Raw genomic sequence first — 14,081 nt, forward strand, 5'->3', positions numbered from 1 at the left:
TGATTGTAAAATGTTTAGACTTTGTAAAAAAAATTCATTAATGTGGTATGAGGCATCAATTGAAAATATACTTCATGTATATCCTCATCCATAAAAAGGAAAAAATACATACAAATTATGCTATTGCTTGGCTACTTTTTTCTTGAAAAAAAAAATTACAAAAGCTAAAAAGATATTAACTTGTCTTCCATATAATGGGTTGTTTTCTCGATACTACGATTTTCTTTTTTCTCTTTCTTTGTGAACATTTCTTGATCGCGACAAATTTTCATGCAGTTTTTACTCATTGTTTGCCTTACAGAATACAAGGATAACTCTTTTTAACAACTGGATAATTTTTTTTAAAGTAATGAGTAAATTAATGAATATCACGTTGTTTTTAAATATTTTCGCAAACATTGGGCTAAGGAGAAAAAAAACCTTTTACAGTATTTGTTATTCCTTTAATAAAGAGGTTGAAATTTAAACTAGGTCGAAGTAACAACCTGAATGAACTATTTAAACATCTTTGAAAGTTGTGTTTTGCTCTACTAATTTGTAAAGAAAAATATGACAAATAAAAACAGCCTAAATATTAACTCCAATTAAAGAAGGGGTCTCTAACTAAATACGTTTTTGAAAGACAAAATTTATAAAACGACATTAAGATCAACATGCTATGCTGACCTGAATTGAATTAAATCTTCAAAATAAACGAACAAGTATTTACATGAGAAAAAATTAAACACATCTTCGAACGAATGCGCTGCTAGCGCTACAATTTTATACAAAAACTGTAAAAAATAGAAATAATTAAAAGTTGTAAAGTTTATCTCTTTTTTTATGCCACCGTACTCGAAGACTCGGATGTATATAATTTTGGCCCTATCCGTCCTTCCGTCTGTCTGTTTGTCTTTTTGTCCGCAAAACTATAAGTCTCATACTTATGCAGCGATATACTTTCATCACCTACGTACGAGGTTTATTTCTCTCAGTTGATTCGATACGCAAGAGCATGCTCTATATATGTACAATTTCTTAAACGAGGTAAATTATTGAGAAACAGGTTGATGAAACAAGAATATCATCAGACTCGTTTAAAGTCATCATTTCCTAAGTTCTATGGTCGATACAATAAATTTGTCGGCAAATACAATTCATCATTGAATCAAATACTGACAGACATTTTTCATACTAACTGTTACGCCATTATTTACTCATTGAATTATAAATTTCATACTAGTTTCATTTTAACTTTTAAAAATATAAAGGTTTACATGACAATACTCGTTCCTTGTGTTGGTCTTTGGGACATTTCATATATTCTTTACATATCGAAAGAGAAGTAAGTCCCAAATTTAAAGTACTAAACGAAGTTTGTTAAAACCTTCATGACATTATTATTTTTTCTAGCTGGATTGGAAATGTGAATGTAAATTCCTTTACATTAATGTATGGTTTGTTTGAAAAGCCAAAACATTACATGAATTGAAACACAAAAAAGGGGGGGGGCAAACAAAGACAACAACAAAATAGAAATATTTAGCCCAATAAAATGGAACTTGTAAATTTACTTACCTTGTCATTTGTCATTTGGAAAATTATTTTATCAAAACACATTCTGATTGTACACACAGGTACTCTGAAGTAGACATGAAAAAGATTCTTGACTTTCTGATTGACAATATCTATGTGGTTTTTGGAGACCAGGTCTTCCAACAATCTTTCAGAGTTGTTATAGTACCAATTCCGCCCCATTATTAGCAGACCCATTTTTTAAAATTCTTATAAAGCAAAATTTGTCCACAATTTTATATATAAAAAGAAAAAATACTTTCTGTAGCTTTCAACTCGACATTTAGATATATAGACGTATATTGTCAATAAATATTCTGTTTTTTCATTCTTATGTAGGTACGATATATCTGGCTGAGATTGAGATAAAATATACCACAGAGTCTGACACATCTGTTTTATATTTGGATATTTTACATGAAAAAGACGTTAATGGTAATTCAATCGTCAACTTTCCTTACTTAAGCAGCAATATACATTCATTACCTACATTCGGGGTTTATATCTCCCAGTTGATGCGATACGCAAGAGTATGTTCGACGTATGTACAAATTTTAAAATGAGGTAAATTATTGACAAACAAGCTGATTAAAAAGAATAACAGCTGTCTCGTTCAAAGTCATATAATTTTGTAAGCTCTATGGTCGATACAGTTATATTTGTACCTTGTCAGCAAATTCATATAATTTTGTAAGCTCTATGGTCGATACAGTTACATGTATATTTGTACCTTGTCAGCAAATGCAATTCACCTTTGAGTCAAATGCTGACTGTTAAAACGTAAGATTTTAATTTTTTCTAACTGTTAGGCAATTATTTATACATTACATTGTCCATTTTTTCCGAACAAAGAAACAACAACAACAACAACAAAATTATTTCTCGTAAATCATGTCATTGGGAGCACATTTTGGCAGGTGTGACCAGGTACTCTGAAGTAGACATGAAAAAGATGCTCACTCCACCAAGGTACCCGATCCCACCTCTGATGTTTTGGAGGTCCGTGTTTGTTCTGCTCCTGTTTTATATTGTTGAATGGACTTTTGAGCTTGAATACTGCTCGTTATCTCAATACAAATTTAATTTTTCTGATCGTAATTTGTCCATCGCCGTTGTTGTCGAAAAGGTTTCACAATTTTTTTCTTTTTCTCCAAAACCAAAGGACCAGTTTCAACTTATCTTAGCAGAATATAACGTTGTGTAAAGGGAATTCAATTTTGATCAAATGAAGGGTCATTTCCCTTTCGTAATGGAGATAGTTAAGAAATAGTGAAAATTTGGTGGTATCTTTTAAAAATCTTCTTCATTTGATTCTCTGAGTGAAAAACGGTGTGTGAAACCTTCTTGACATTGTATATAGATTCAAGTTTGTTCAAATAAAATCGTCTCCTCAGGGTGTAAGGTGGGGCCACAATGGGAGATCAAAGTTCAACATAGAAATACATGTACATTGGGAAAATCATCTTCTAAACAAAGTTAGCAATAAAAAAAAAGCTGAAGTTATCTCGTTTGTAATACAGTCTAGTTGTTAGCTGGCCATTTTCGTCTATAGTCAGTAAAACATCTAAACATGAAGCAGATATGGTCAACTATGTGGTGTCTTTTATTTCAGTGAACTATGGGATATATCATGTCGAAATACAATGTATATTACATGAAAATAAAGTATTGTAGTTGATAAAACGTCGACAATATATCTGAATTCAATTTAAGGACCACAACAATTGTTTACTTCTCATGTTTTTTGAAGAAAAAAAAAATTCACAATAATAGATAATAATACGTACATGTATAAAAACAGGCCGGTAAGCAAAAAATGAGCAGAATTTTTATCCGAAGACAAAATAAATGCTGCCAATGAGAAACTCCAGCATCGTTTTCATATAAGAGTTTTAAAGTTCAACTGATATTTTATAGATTGTTTAAGTATTAATAGCACCCACACAAGAATGATGCCGTATATATTTTGCTTGTGAATAGCTTTTCGTGGGATCTGGGTTATATTTTTTACTTAAGTGAATAATAAATCATATTTAGGTTTTAATTGATATGCAATACAGTACAAGCAAAAAGTAATTATATCCTGCTATGAAAAAAGAAAATACATATTTAGTTCAGGACTTTATCAAATTTTCTTTCTTTCAAACGAATTCTTTGATGGATTAGGAAATGTGCTTTGTCCAGCAAAATAGCACAAAAATTATGACTTGTATATTTTTTAGGTATTTGTATTGATAAATGCACATGTACCTATATACTTATTAATATTTAGCTTATAAATGTAAATATTCTGGGGATAAAAATCAATAAAACTAAGAAATCAATATGATGAAATATATGGAGATAACGAACTGTATTCAAGCTCAAAGGTCTATTTAAGACTAAAGAAAATTATAACAGAGCAAACACGGACCTCAATACATCAGAGGTGGGATCAGGTGCCATCGAGGAGTGAGCGTCCCCTGCAGTGTGCTCCTGCATGATCGGGAAATGACGGGAAAATCCGTCGACAATTCAGTGTGTGCATAATGATCCAACAATTAGTGTGAAAAACGTTATTAAGCATTTTACAACAAAGGACATAATCAAAAACTTATGAATTCGAACGTTTTTGGAAATTTTCATTCTTTCAGATAAACAGTTACTACAGAAGGTTTACTTTCAAATCTGATAGTCTTAATAATGAACAAATGATATGATACATGTTTAGATATTTTTGAATTGATAAAATCAAATGCAAGTTTTATAAAATTCTTTACAGACTTTTTTGAATCTGGGGTCGAAAATACCATACACAAAACAATTAACAACATTGTTCAAAAACATTAGTCTCATTGAAAGGCGATATACACTTAATTCTACCTCATTCATGTTAGCTTTAAAGTTTTCTTTCAAACACAAAAATACCCCAAGCACAAGATAGGGTAGAAAGACGACAATGAAGATGGCGGTTATTATAAACATTATAACTGTTGAACGATGATTGCCAACGAAGAGTTTTCTCTTCTGAATTTTCGGAAACACTTTCAATCTTCGACCCTGAAAAGTGTGAATGTTGTCTATTTTTCTCAAAGGATGCAAGTCCATTTCCGCTGAATCGCCAGAAGGGTTATTCGAGATGACCCCATCAGGACTTCCGCTTACTGCAGATGAAGTTAAACAATTTCGATATTCCTTGCTTACATTTGGTAACATTTCTCTTTTATTGCCTGCTTGATGGAACAACGTTTTCCTGTTTCGGTTATAAACAGTGATCCAGATACAAGTATAATTCACGATTAGGATTACCAAACATCCAATAAAAATCAGGTAAAGAACAGAAAGATGTATTAAAGGAAGGTTATATCTTACGTCAATGTCGTCTTCAAAGAAACACTTTTCGACTTCAGTACCATCAGAGAGTTTCACCACGTGTAGACCATGGATGTACGTAACGGGGGCAGCAAGAATAAATGCTAGCAATATCACTGCTAATATATATCGTTTACATGTAGAATTCGACCATTGTGGACTTAAAGGTTGGCGAATTCTTTTGAAACGATCACGTGACAAGAGTGTCAAAGTAAATACAGAACTCAAAATCAATGTTGCACTCACTACCTTGTAAAGTTTACATCCTACCTCACTATAAAAGTTATACGGGTACCTCAGATCCAATATTTCTAATGGAAGGTCACAAACACAAATAAGCAGGTCGATTGAAGCCAGAGCAAGAACGAAAATGACGTATGTTGACCTTCTTTTATAACGGAAAAAGAAGATTCCAAAAACATGGCCGTTGGCCACCGTACCAGTGACCATGAGAATGGCAAGAAAAACAATGGATGGTTCGGTGCCAATATCTACTGGGTCATATTGGATGTTCTGTGCATCAGCAACGCTGCCACTTGAATTCATTTTTATCTATAAACGAACAGAAAAAAAAATACCAATGAAATATTTGGAGATAACGAACCTGTATGCAAACGATGCCTTTATAAGTAAAAGTCATAGAAAACTCTTTCTTTTAATTTTAAATAATAAAGATGCTTTCGTTTTCAGAACATTCATGTGTCATTCCCGCAGTGGTTAGAACGTTAAAACTTTGTTATCGAGTCGCGGAATAAGAAGTTGATCTTTACGACGCGAGTTCGAATCCCTCTGCAGGATGCGGAGATAGGTCCTTGAATTCCAAATCCCCTGTCGCAGTACAGTGAATGTATTGGCGTTGAAAAGATTGATTGATTGTATGTTGTTTTACGTTTTATTCGAGAATTTTTTCACTCGTTTAGAGACTTTACCATATAGCAGTGAAGAGCTTCAGTTTTTTTTTTAGCTTTTTCTCAGAACTCAGAGGCCATTTAGAAGTGAGAGATCTCTTTCGTGCCAATGCCTGCAGTGACACGGGGGCTCGTTAGATCTTATCCGAAGGACCTGCAACTCTCACTTCAAAGTGCCAAACGCATAACGAAGGAACAGTTGCTACCCATTTTTATCGACTTAGGTCAGTCGATGCCGTGATTCGAACTCACGACCTTTCGATCAAGAGCCGTCAGCGCTCTTTCGACTCAACTACTGTGAACGGTAGGCAGTAAACAGATGTATTACTGCTCTAAGGCCGTAAGTGCCGATTAGAGGCAACTGGACGTCTCAATATGAGTAAAAAAATTTCAAAGGAACGATAAAAAAATAAACAAACGATTATCATCCTCATGTTTAGCACTTAAGTTAAACAAATGGGAAATAGGAATATGAAAAACGGGGGCTGTCGTTTAGGAAAAAATGAAGATGAGAAAAAACTTTCTTCTATTCAACATAAAAATATGTGTAGTGATACATCTTGATGACACAATCTACAGTGAAAAGGGTACAGAACATAACAGTCTTCAATCCATAAATCAATCAACAATTAAAAACAAAGCACGAGGCCTGGGGACCATAAAACTTAGACGAGCTCACTTTTCATCTCAGTTTTACTTTTCCACTATTAGGAAAAAGCATATTTGACAACAAAGTTTCACTTTTCCACTATTTAAATTTAGTAAAAAGTAAAATTATGGTCTTTATGGCCCTCCAAAAATCTAATTTTTTTGACAACAAAGGTTCAATTCTCTGAAAAGAATAGTAAAAAGTAAAATAATGGAAGCTTTAATATTTAAGAGATCGACAGATATAAATTTTTACACTGAAATTCATGAAAAACACCTACCTTACTTCTATATTTATTTTACAGCATAAAGTTATCAGCAGAAAGTTCTACTGCCATTCATGGAGACAGCTTGCTGGATTTTACTTTAACGTTTCCTTTTTCATGTTTTTTAAAAGTATTTATACATCTCAATAACAGAAATAGTCCTAATTATTACAAAATTTTGACAAATGGTTTTATTATTATGGTTAAATAATAGTTCAGTAATGTGAGAAACCCTCTTAATGTTTTACGGTAAAACACATCTGTAAGGATTTAACGTTTAATTACATGAAGCAATGACGCAACCTAGTGCCACGAAAACTAGTTTTTTTTTATCTTGAGAAATATAATAAAACTTTCTTGTTAAAAGAAATGATTTTTCTTATTATGTTCAAAAAAGGAACAAAGAAAACATTTGATGAATTATTTTCCGCCAAACAAAAAGAAATATTAACTATTATAATTATTCATTAATGAAAAGGTAATAACATCCACCTTGGGAAGTTATCGATTATATATGAAGATTACTACATCTTGTTATCCTGATTACCCGTGATTAGTTAAATTATATCCGGTTTTGTCCTGTTCTCCAGTCTGTCTGTCTGTTCGTTCATTTGTCTGCAAAAGCATTAGCCTTAATTGCCCATAACTTTTGAGTCTGTGGGCTATGGCTTGCACATTTTATAGGTGCATTTCTTGTAACAAGACCTTTCTTTGGGAACCTCCAAATTTGACCTCTTGACATTGGAGTTTGACCCACATTTACAAAAAAAAATATCTTTCACCTTGGATATAACTTGGAACAATTAGTGCTAGGGCTTGAATATTTTATTTTTTACCTGATTTAGTGTTTGAACCATTTTCTAAAAAAAATTTAATTGGCAATTAATTTTAAAAAGTTCGTACTATAACTTTCATATTTCACAGGTTTATTCCTTCTGACAAGTCCTGTCGTTGTATACCAGAATTTTTTTTTACCTTTTGACCTTGAAGTTTTTCATGCATTCGAGAAACTTCAAACTATGCCATAAACTGAAATACGACTTTTTTCTTAATAGTTCAAGGTTTTAGATTGATTGCAATGTTGTTGTTTTCAAGCTTTACCTTGACAAGTCCAGTACAATCTCCTTGATTTAAGATATATAGCTTTATATATCTATACATCTTGATTAAGCCGCTTAGCGTAGCTTAACTTAACTTAGCTATTTTACCTCACTTTTTCCCTAACTGTGTAATTTTCTCAGCTGCTTGGTGCAGTGATGATATTAAATCTTGAACTCTTCTGAAAATAATTAATGTAAACATCTCTCATCAAAGTACGTCTCCTTGACGTTTTAGGGCTATATAACGCAATTGATACAGTTGCTTCTGCAATAAATTTATAAAGGAGACCAATTATGGTCAACTAGATATTTGATTGAAACTAAATTAGTACAACAATATGAGAAGCAATCACTCATATCTATAACTCAACGCATACAGGGTAGTGGATAGTTACTCGAACGATAGAAATTCTCTTTTTTGCTTAAAAGTATTCAAAAACTGCAATGTTAGAACTGTCTTTGACTAGGTTCTTGTTTTGATAGCCCACGGTACATACATGTACACGAAGAGCCAATACATGCGACTTTTTGTTTATTTCTGAAAAAAACTTTTTTGTGAAAAACTACATATCGATAGCTAAATAAAGCTGTTTTGAATAGCTTAGTAAAGCTATATAGCTATTTAAAGCTCATTACAGTAAAAGTCGGTTATATCGAAGTGGAACTTAATTTAATTCGCTATATTGTAATTCGTTATATCCGTATAACGAATTCGTATAAACATTTGTAGCGAGTTAGCAATATGGTTTTTTTCCTTCATAGTATTTACCAAATATTTTGAAATTACAAAACAAAATGAATTTGAACTAAGGTTTTATATATGAATTGAATTTTATATACAAATCCTTAAAAATACAGATTCATATTTAGTAAATTTTAAGATCTTTGAAAGTTCGTTATAACAAATGTTAATTTCATTATATTTAACCTCAGAAACTCAAAATGAGTTACTATACGTAAATTCAATATATTCAAGAAGTGGTGGATGTGGATACTTAAAAATTTTAAAGAACTTTTGGACAATTTGAAATCACAAGACTTTACCAAAATCAACAGCTTAAAAATTTAATGACTTTTAAACTTTATACACAATCATTCCCCACGATTAAAGTTTAGTCTTTTTGATATCATTGACAGCTGCTTTTTCAATAAAAACAGGAACTCGTAAAATTACTTACCTTGTCATTGGTCATTTGCAAAAGTATTTTGTTTAAAACATTCTTAAAATACACACAAAGAATCAAAAAATTTGACCTACCATGTATACTTTGCTGTTTTTGGAGATCAGAATCCTAACAATCAAAAGATATATCCCTGGTATACCAACTGCGCACTGTTATTAGCAGACCTATTTTTGTATTCATATGAAGCAAAATTTGTGCAAAATCTTTTGCGTGAAAAGATGAAAACACTCGTTGTAGCCTTCAACTAGACATTTAGATATATCTTCGACGTATTTTTAATTAACAATTGTAATTTTCACATAATGATGTCAGTTACTTTAAAAAAACATTAATATACAATTAACAGCCAAATCTATGATAAACGTGATGACTTTAACTTTAATATTAAAAGTGTTACTTATGCAGCAATATACCTTCATCACCTGCATATGGATATATGCATATAACTTAGGTCAAAACTTGATATCCCTGTATAAAACATGTTCTACTTTTGAAATAATATTGGAATGACAGTAAGATCAAAAGAAAATCTTTAGAAAAAGGTTCAACTTTACCTGTACCAAAACTCAGAGGTTGAATACATGGAGGAGTGAGAATCCTATACCAATTTAAATCAAAACCGTTTTTTGCTTTTGTCAAAACAAGATATAATGTGAAAATCGACGTCAAAATTGTATAAATAATGGCGAACTTTTCATTTATTAAAAAGTTTTTATATTTGACTCAATAATAAATTGTATTTGCTTACAAGGTCATTGTATCGACCATAGAACATACCAAAAAAGACTGCTGAAATTCTTGTTTCATCAACTTGTTTGTCAATAATTTACCTCGTTTTAAAAAACCCTTCATACCAAGAGCAACTAATTGCGTTAGAATCAACTGATATCAACTCCGTGTGCAGATGAAGGTGTATGGACAATTTTGAATTGACGACGGAATGTAATTTCAACAAAATCATGACTAAGTAGCACACGGCAAGTGTATGGTCTGCAATGATAGAAAAAGAGTTGATTTATTTCACTAATCAAGGAATGTACATTACAAATCCATAGGTCATGTGATTTAACGTAGCCATGTATGCATTTAAATCTTGTGCGCGTCTGTCTTTGTGTTTGGTGCTGAGGAGGTCAAATATGCATGTGAATCCTGTGCGGCTGTCTTTGTGTTTGACGTCAAGAGGCAAAGACTATTGAAACTGACATGGGAGGCCTCGTTTAATTTAAATCTATTAGTCTTCATTTTTAAAATCTAAATCTACAATTTTATTTAACAATTGAATGGAAATATAAGCAAATACACTGTATATTAGGATTTTTTTTTCAGACTCAAAAATCATATTTGGGAAACGTAGGATAATTTATGCATAACGGGCTTTACCTTATGAAAATAATGAAATTTTCCTCAAAGTCCATTGAAACACTACAAATTGATAGACAGGACAGTAAGTTAAGTAAATAGTATTTTTTGTTTGAAAATGAAATCTACCGTTAAGTTTTGATAAAGCACCAGACAATGAATAGTTACATACTTTCTGTTAAAAATAAATAGGAGTTAATAAACTAACAATTGTTGTGTAGTGTGTATTGTATATTAAATATTAGGAACTTAACAGACAATGCAGAAGTTTTACAAAGATGTTAGTTGCTGTACAAAGCATTAATTTATAATTCGACAAATATGTCACTCAAAGATGAATTCATAAAAATGATTAAATGTGTTCACGAACAAAAAGAAATATAAAATGAAGGAAAGGTTTTAAGCTTCCGTTGAAACGATATTCCTAAATGAAACACCGCAATTTATTGCTTTACTTTTAGAAATAAGTTAATTGGAATGACAGTAGTCAAAGAAATCATCTTTATAAAAATAGTTCAATTTTACCTGTAGAAATATTAGCTCCTGTTCAATACACTCCGATTAAGAGCCTCCAGCAATATAAATCACAATTGACTTTTAATTTTTATTTAAAGCATGAACATGTGAAATGACCGTAATTCTTAACCTGCATTGTGACTTTTTCATTTCTGAACCTTAGATTTTATATTATGCATCACAATAAATAATCAGTTATTTATCATAACTCAATTAGATATTGTAGACAGCAAATCATCATTAAAGCACTCTCTTATTATTAATGTCAGGACTTGACAAAATCTAATGACAAAGGAATATCCTGTAACGATAAACCCTTCATATTTATAAACTAAGTAGTTAGCAGCATTTCAATCATTTCAGGAAATTAAACAATATTCGTGTACACAGAATGTATTCAACAGAATAATCTAAAAGAATACCTCACCAAGGTCTGCAATGCAAAGAAAAAGAGCTCTTTATATCACTAATCAGCCTGCGATCGTGATTTAACGTACCATTTATGATTAATAAAAATGAAGTCGTTTATTTTGAACAAGTTTATAGCAAATAATAGTAATTTTCTTCTTATTAAATATTTTATCTTACCACAAACTCCGAATTTCCTAGATTTTAGTCCTATTTAAATGGATGAAACTTTAGTCAAAACACAACATACTGCAGTAACAAGATGTAATCTCTAGATCTGATCATTTAAAAATCATATTTCGGGAGGTAGGCTTTGCAGAGATGCATAAATTATGAAAATAATGAAATTATTCAAGCTCAAAGTCCATTGAAACACTACAAATTGATAGATACAGGATCAGTAGGTATACTGGTCCCTGCTAGCAAAGCAGGTAACAACATTCATGTATTGTCTTCGTCTGTAAAGCTCATTATATAAATTATACTTCAGAAGAACTTGGATTTAATTCTACAAGTGGTTATCCAACTTCTACTCATAGTTCCCTTTCTAAGGAAGAAATTCTTTGAAATCATATGTCAGTTTTGAATATTTTTAATACTTGTATCCGAAACAAGCAAAATGAATTTGAATTACCATATCTATACTGGAGTCCAAAATGTCATAAAAATTCTTACAAAGATTGAAGCAGGTTTCAGGTTCCAGTAAATGTTCAACCAAGCCTCTTTTTTTACTCCTCACCAAGATATTACCATGCAGTAGTGAAGGTAAAACTTCAAGAGTACTGTGAAACAAAATTTTCGAGAAGTGGTGTAAATCAGATGTGGATACTAAAAAATTCCAAGGAACTTATGGACAATTTGAAATCACAAGATTCTACCAAAATCAGCTAAAAAACTTGACACTTTTCAACTTAGTACACAACCATTTCTCTCGATAAATTAAAGTACAACCTTTTTTATATCATTGACATCTGATTTTCAATAAAATTGGAACTCGTAGCTTTACTTTCATTTTCATTGTTCATTTGCAAAATAATTTCGTTAAAAAACATTCTCGATCTAATTGTACACACAAGTACTCTAAAGATGACATCATAAGATGCTTGATTTTCTGATTGACAATATCTATGTTGTTTTTAGAAACCAGGTCTTCCAACAATCTATTGGAATTCCCATAGGTACCAAATGCACCCCGTAATTACCAGACCTATTTTTGTATTCATATGAAGCAGAATTTGTGCAAAATCTTATGCGTGAAAAGAAGAAAACACTTACTGTGGTCTTCAACATTTGACATTTCGATATATGGACGACGTATTGTCAATAAGGTTATTTCCATTCCTATGTCGCGATTTCTCTATATCCCGGTGAGCTTAAGATAAAAGATACCACGGATGCAGCTGATACATCGATGTCGTATTTGGATATTTTACTTGAAAAAGACGTTAATGATAATCTAACAACCAAGCGCTGTGATTAACATAATGACTTCAACTTTTGTAACTTCCCTTATTACTTGTGCAGCAATATACTTTCATCACCTGCATACGAAGTTTATATCTCTCAGTTGATTCGATATGCAAGAGCATGCTATACGTGTGTTCAATTTCTAAAATCGAGGACCTTTCACGGTAGCTCATTCGGTAGAGCGCTTGCTCCGTGATAGGGAAGTCGTGAGCTAGAATTTCGACTGCGACTGACCTAGGTCGATAAAAAATGGGTAGCAACTGTTCCTTCGCCATGCTCTTGGCACTTTGAAGTGAAAGGTCCTTCGGATAAGACCTTAAAAACCGCCGGAGGCCTCGTGTCACGGCAGGTCCTGGCACGAAAAAGAACCCTCACTGCTCAGAACCCTTACTGAGTGCAAGTAAAGGTCAAACTTTGAAGTCCATCACCGGTATATGGTGACGTCTCTAAATGAGTGAAAAATTCTCGATAGGGACGTAAAACAACATACAATCAATCTAAAACGAGGTAAATTATTGACAAACAAGTTGATGAAACAAGGATATCAGCAGTTTTGTTTAAAGTCATCATTTCGTAAGGTCCATGGTCGATACAATGAACTTGTCAGCAAAAACAATGTAGCATTCATTATTTGAGTCAAATGTGGACCGACTTTTTTTTTCATACCAATTATTTACACACTGGATTGAAGACGGATTTTCCGTTATTTCCCGATCATGACAACGGTGTGGCTTGTCGGCAGGGGATACTCACTCCCATGTCACCTGATCCCACCTCTGATATTTCGGAGGTCTGTGTTTGCTCTGATTCTATTTTAAATTTGTATTGTTTAATGGACTTTTGAGCTTGAATAATGTTCGTTATCTCCATATATATATTTCATAGAAAAGTTGAAGTCATCACGTTTGTCATAAACTTTTGTTTGATTGCCATTAACGTCTTATTCTGATAAAATATCCAATAAATGCGTCAGATTTTAGGTACATTTTTTATTTCAAGTTCACTTGGATATATCACGTCGATATGAATGAAATTTATTGATCACGAATGATACGTCAGAAGATTTAAATGTTAAGTTGAAGGCAACGTGTTTTCTTCTTCTCATGTACATATATACAGTGTATAACTTTGTGAGTAAATTCTGCTTTATATGAATACAAAAGTAGGTATGCTAATACATGTAATGGGGCGCAATTTGGGCCCATAGGAATTTTAACAAATTGTTGAAAGACCTGACCTGCAAAACTACATACATGAAGATATTGTCAATCAGAAACTCGAGCATCTTTTTAATAGCAAATTCATAGTACGTGTGTGTAC

At 32.1% G+C, this 14,081-nt stretch overlaps 1 protein-coding gene across 1 annotated transcript; it reads right to left on the bottom strand.

The window, feature by feature from the left end:
* Positions 1–4,175: 4,175 nt before the first annotated feature.
* Positions 4,176–5,451, bottom strand: LOC134257102 (neuromedin-B receptor-like). The gene is made up of 2 exons (XM_062739743.1): positions 4,318–5,451; positions 4,176–4,229 (listed from the first exon to the last, which is right to left on the bottom strand). The coding sequence occupies exons 1-2, from the start codon at positions 5,449–5,451 to the stop codon at positions 4,176–4,178; spliced, it is 1,188 nt and encodes a 395-aa protein (XP_062595727.1).
* Between the last annotated feature and the right edge of the window lie 8,630 nt (positions 5,452–14,081).

The sequence above is a fragment of the Saccostrea cucullata genome, unplaced genomic scaffold (genome assembly GCF_032062105.1).
Source record: "Saccostrea cucullata isolate Sc308-1 unplaced genomic scaffold, CSIRO_AGI_Scuc_v1 ctg14, whole genome shotgun sequence".
In the NCBI taxonomy this organism is placed as follows: domain Eukaryota; kingdom Metazoa; phylum Mollusca; class Bivalvia; order Ostreida; family Ostreidae; genus Saccostrea; species Saccostrea cuccullata.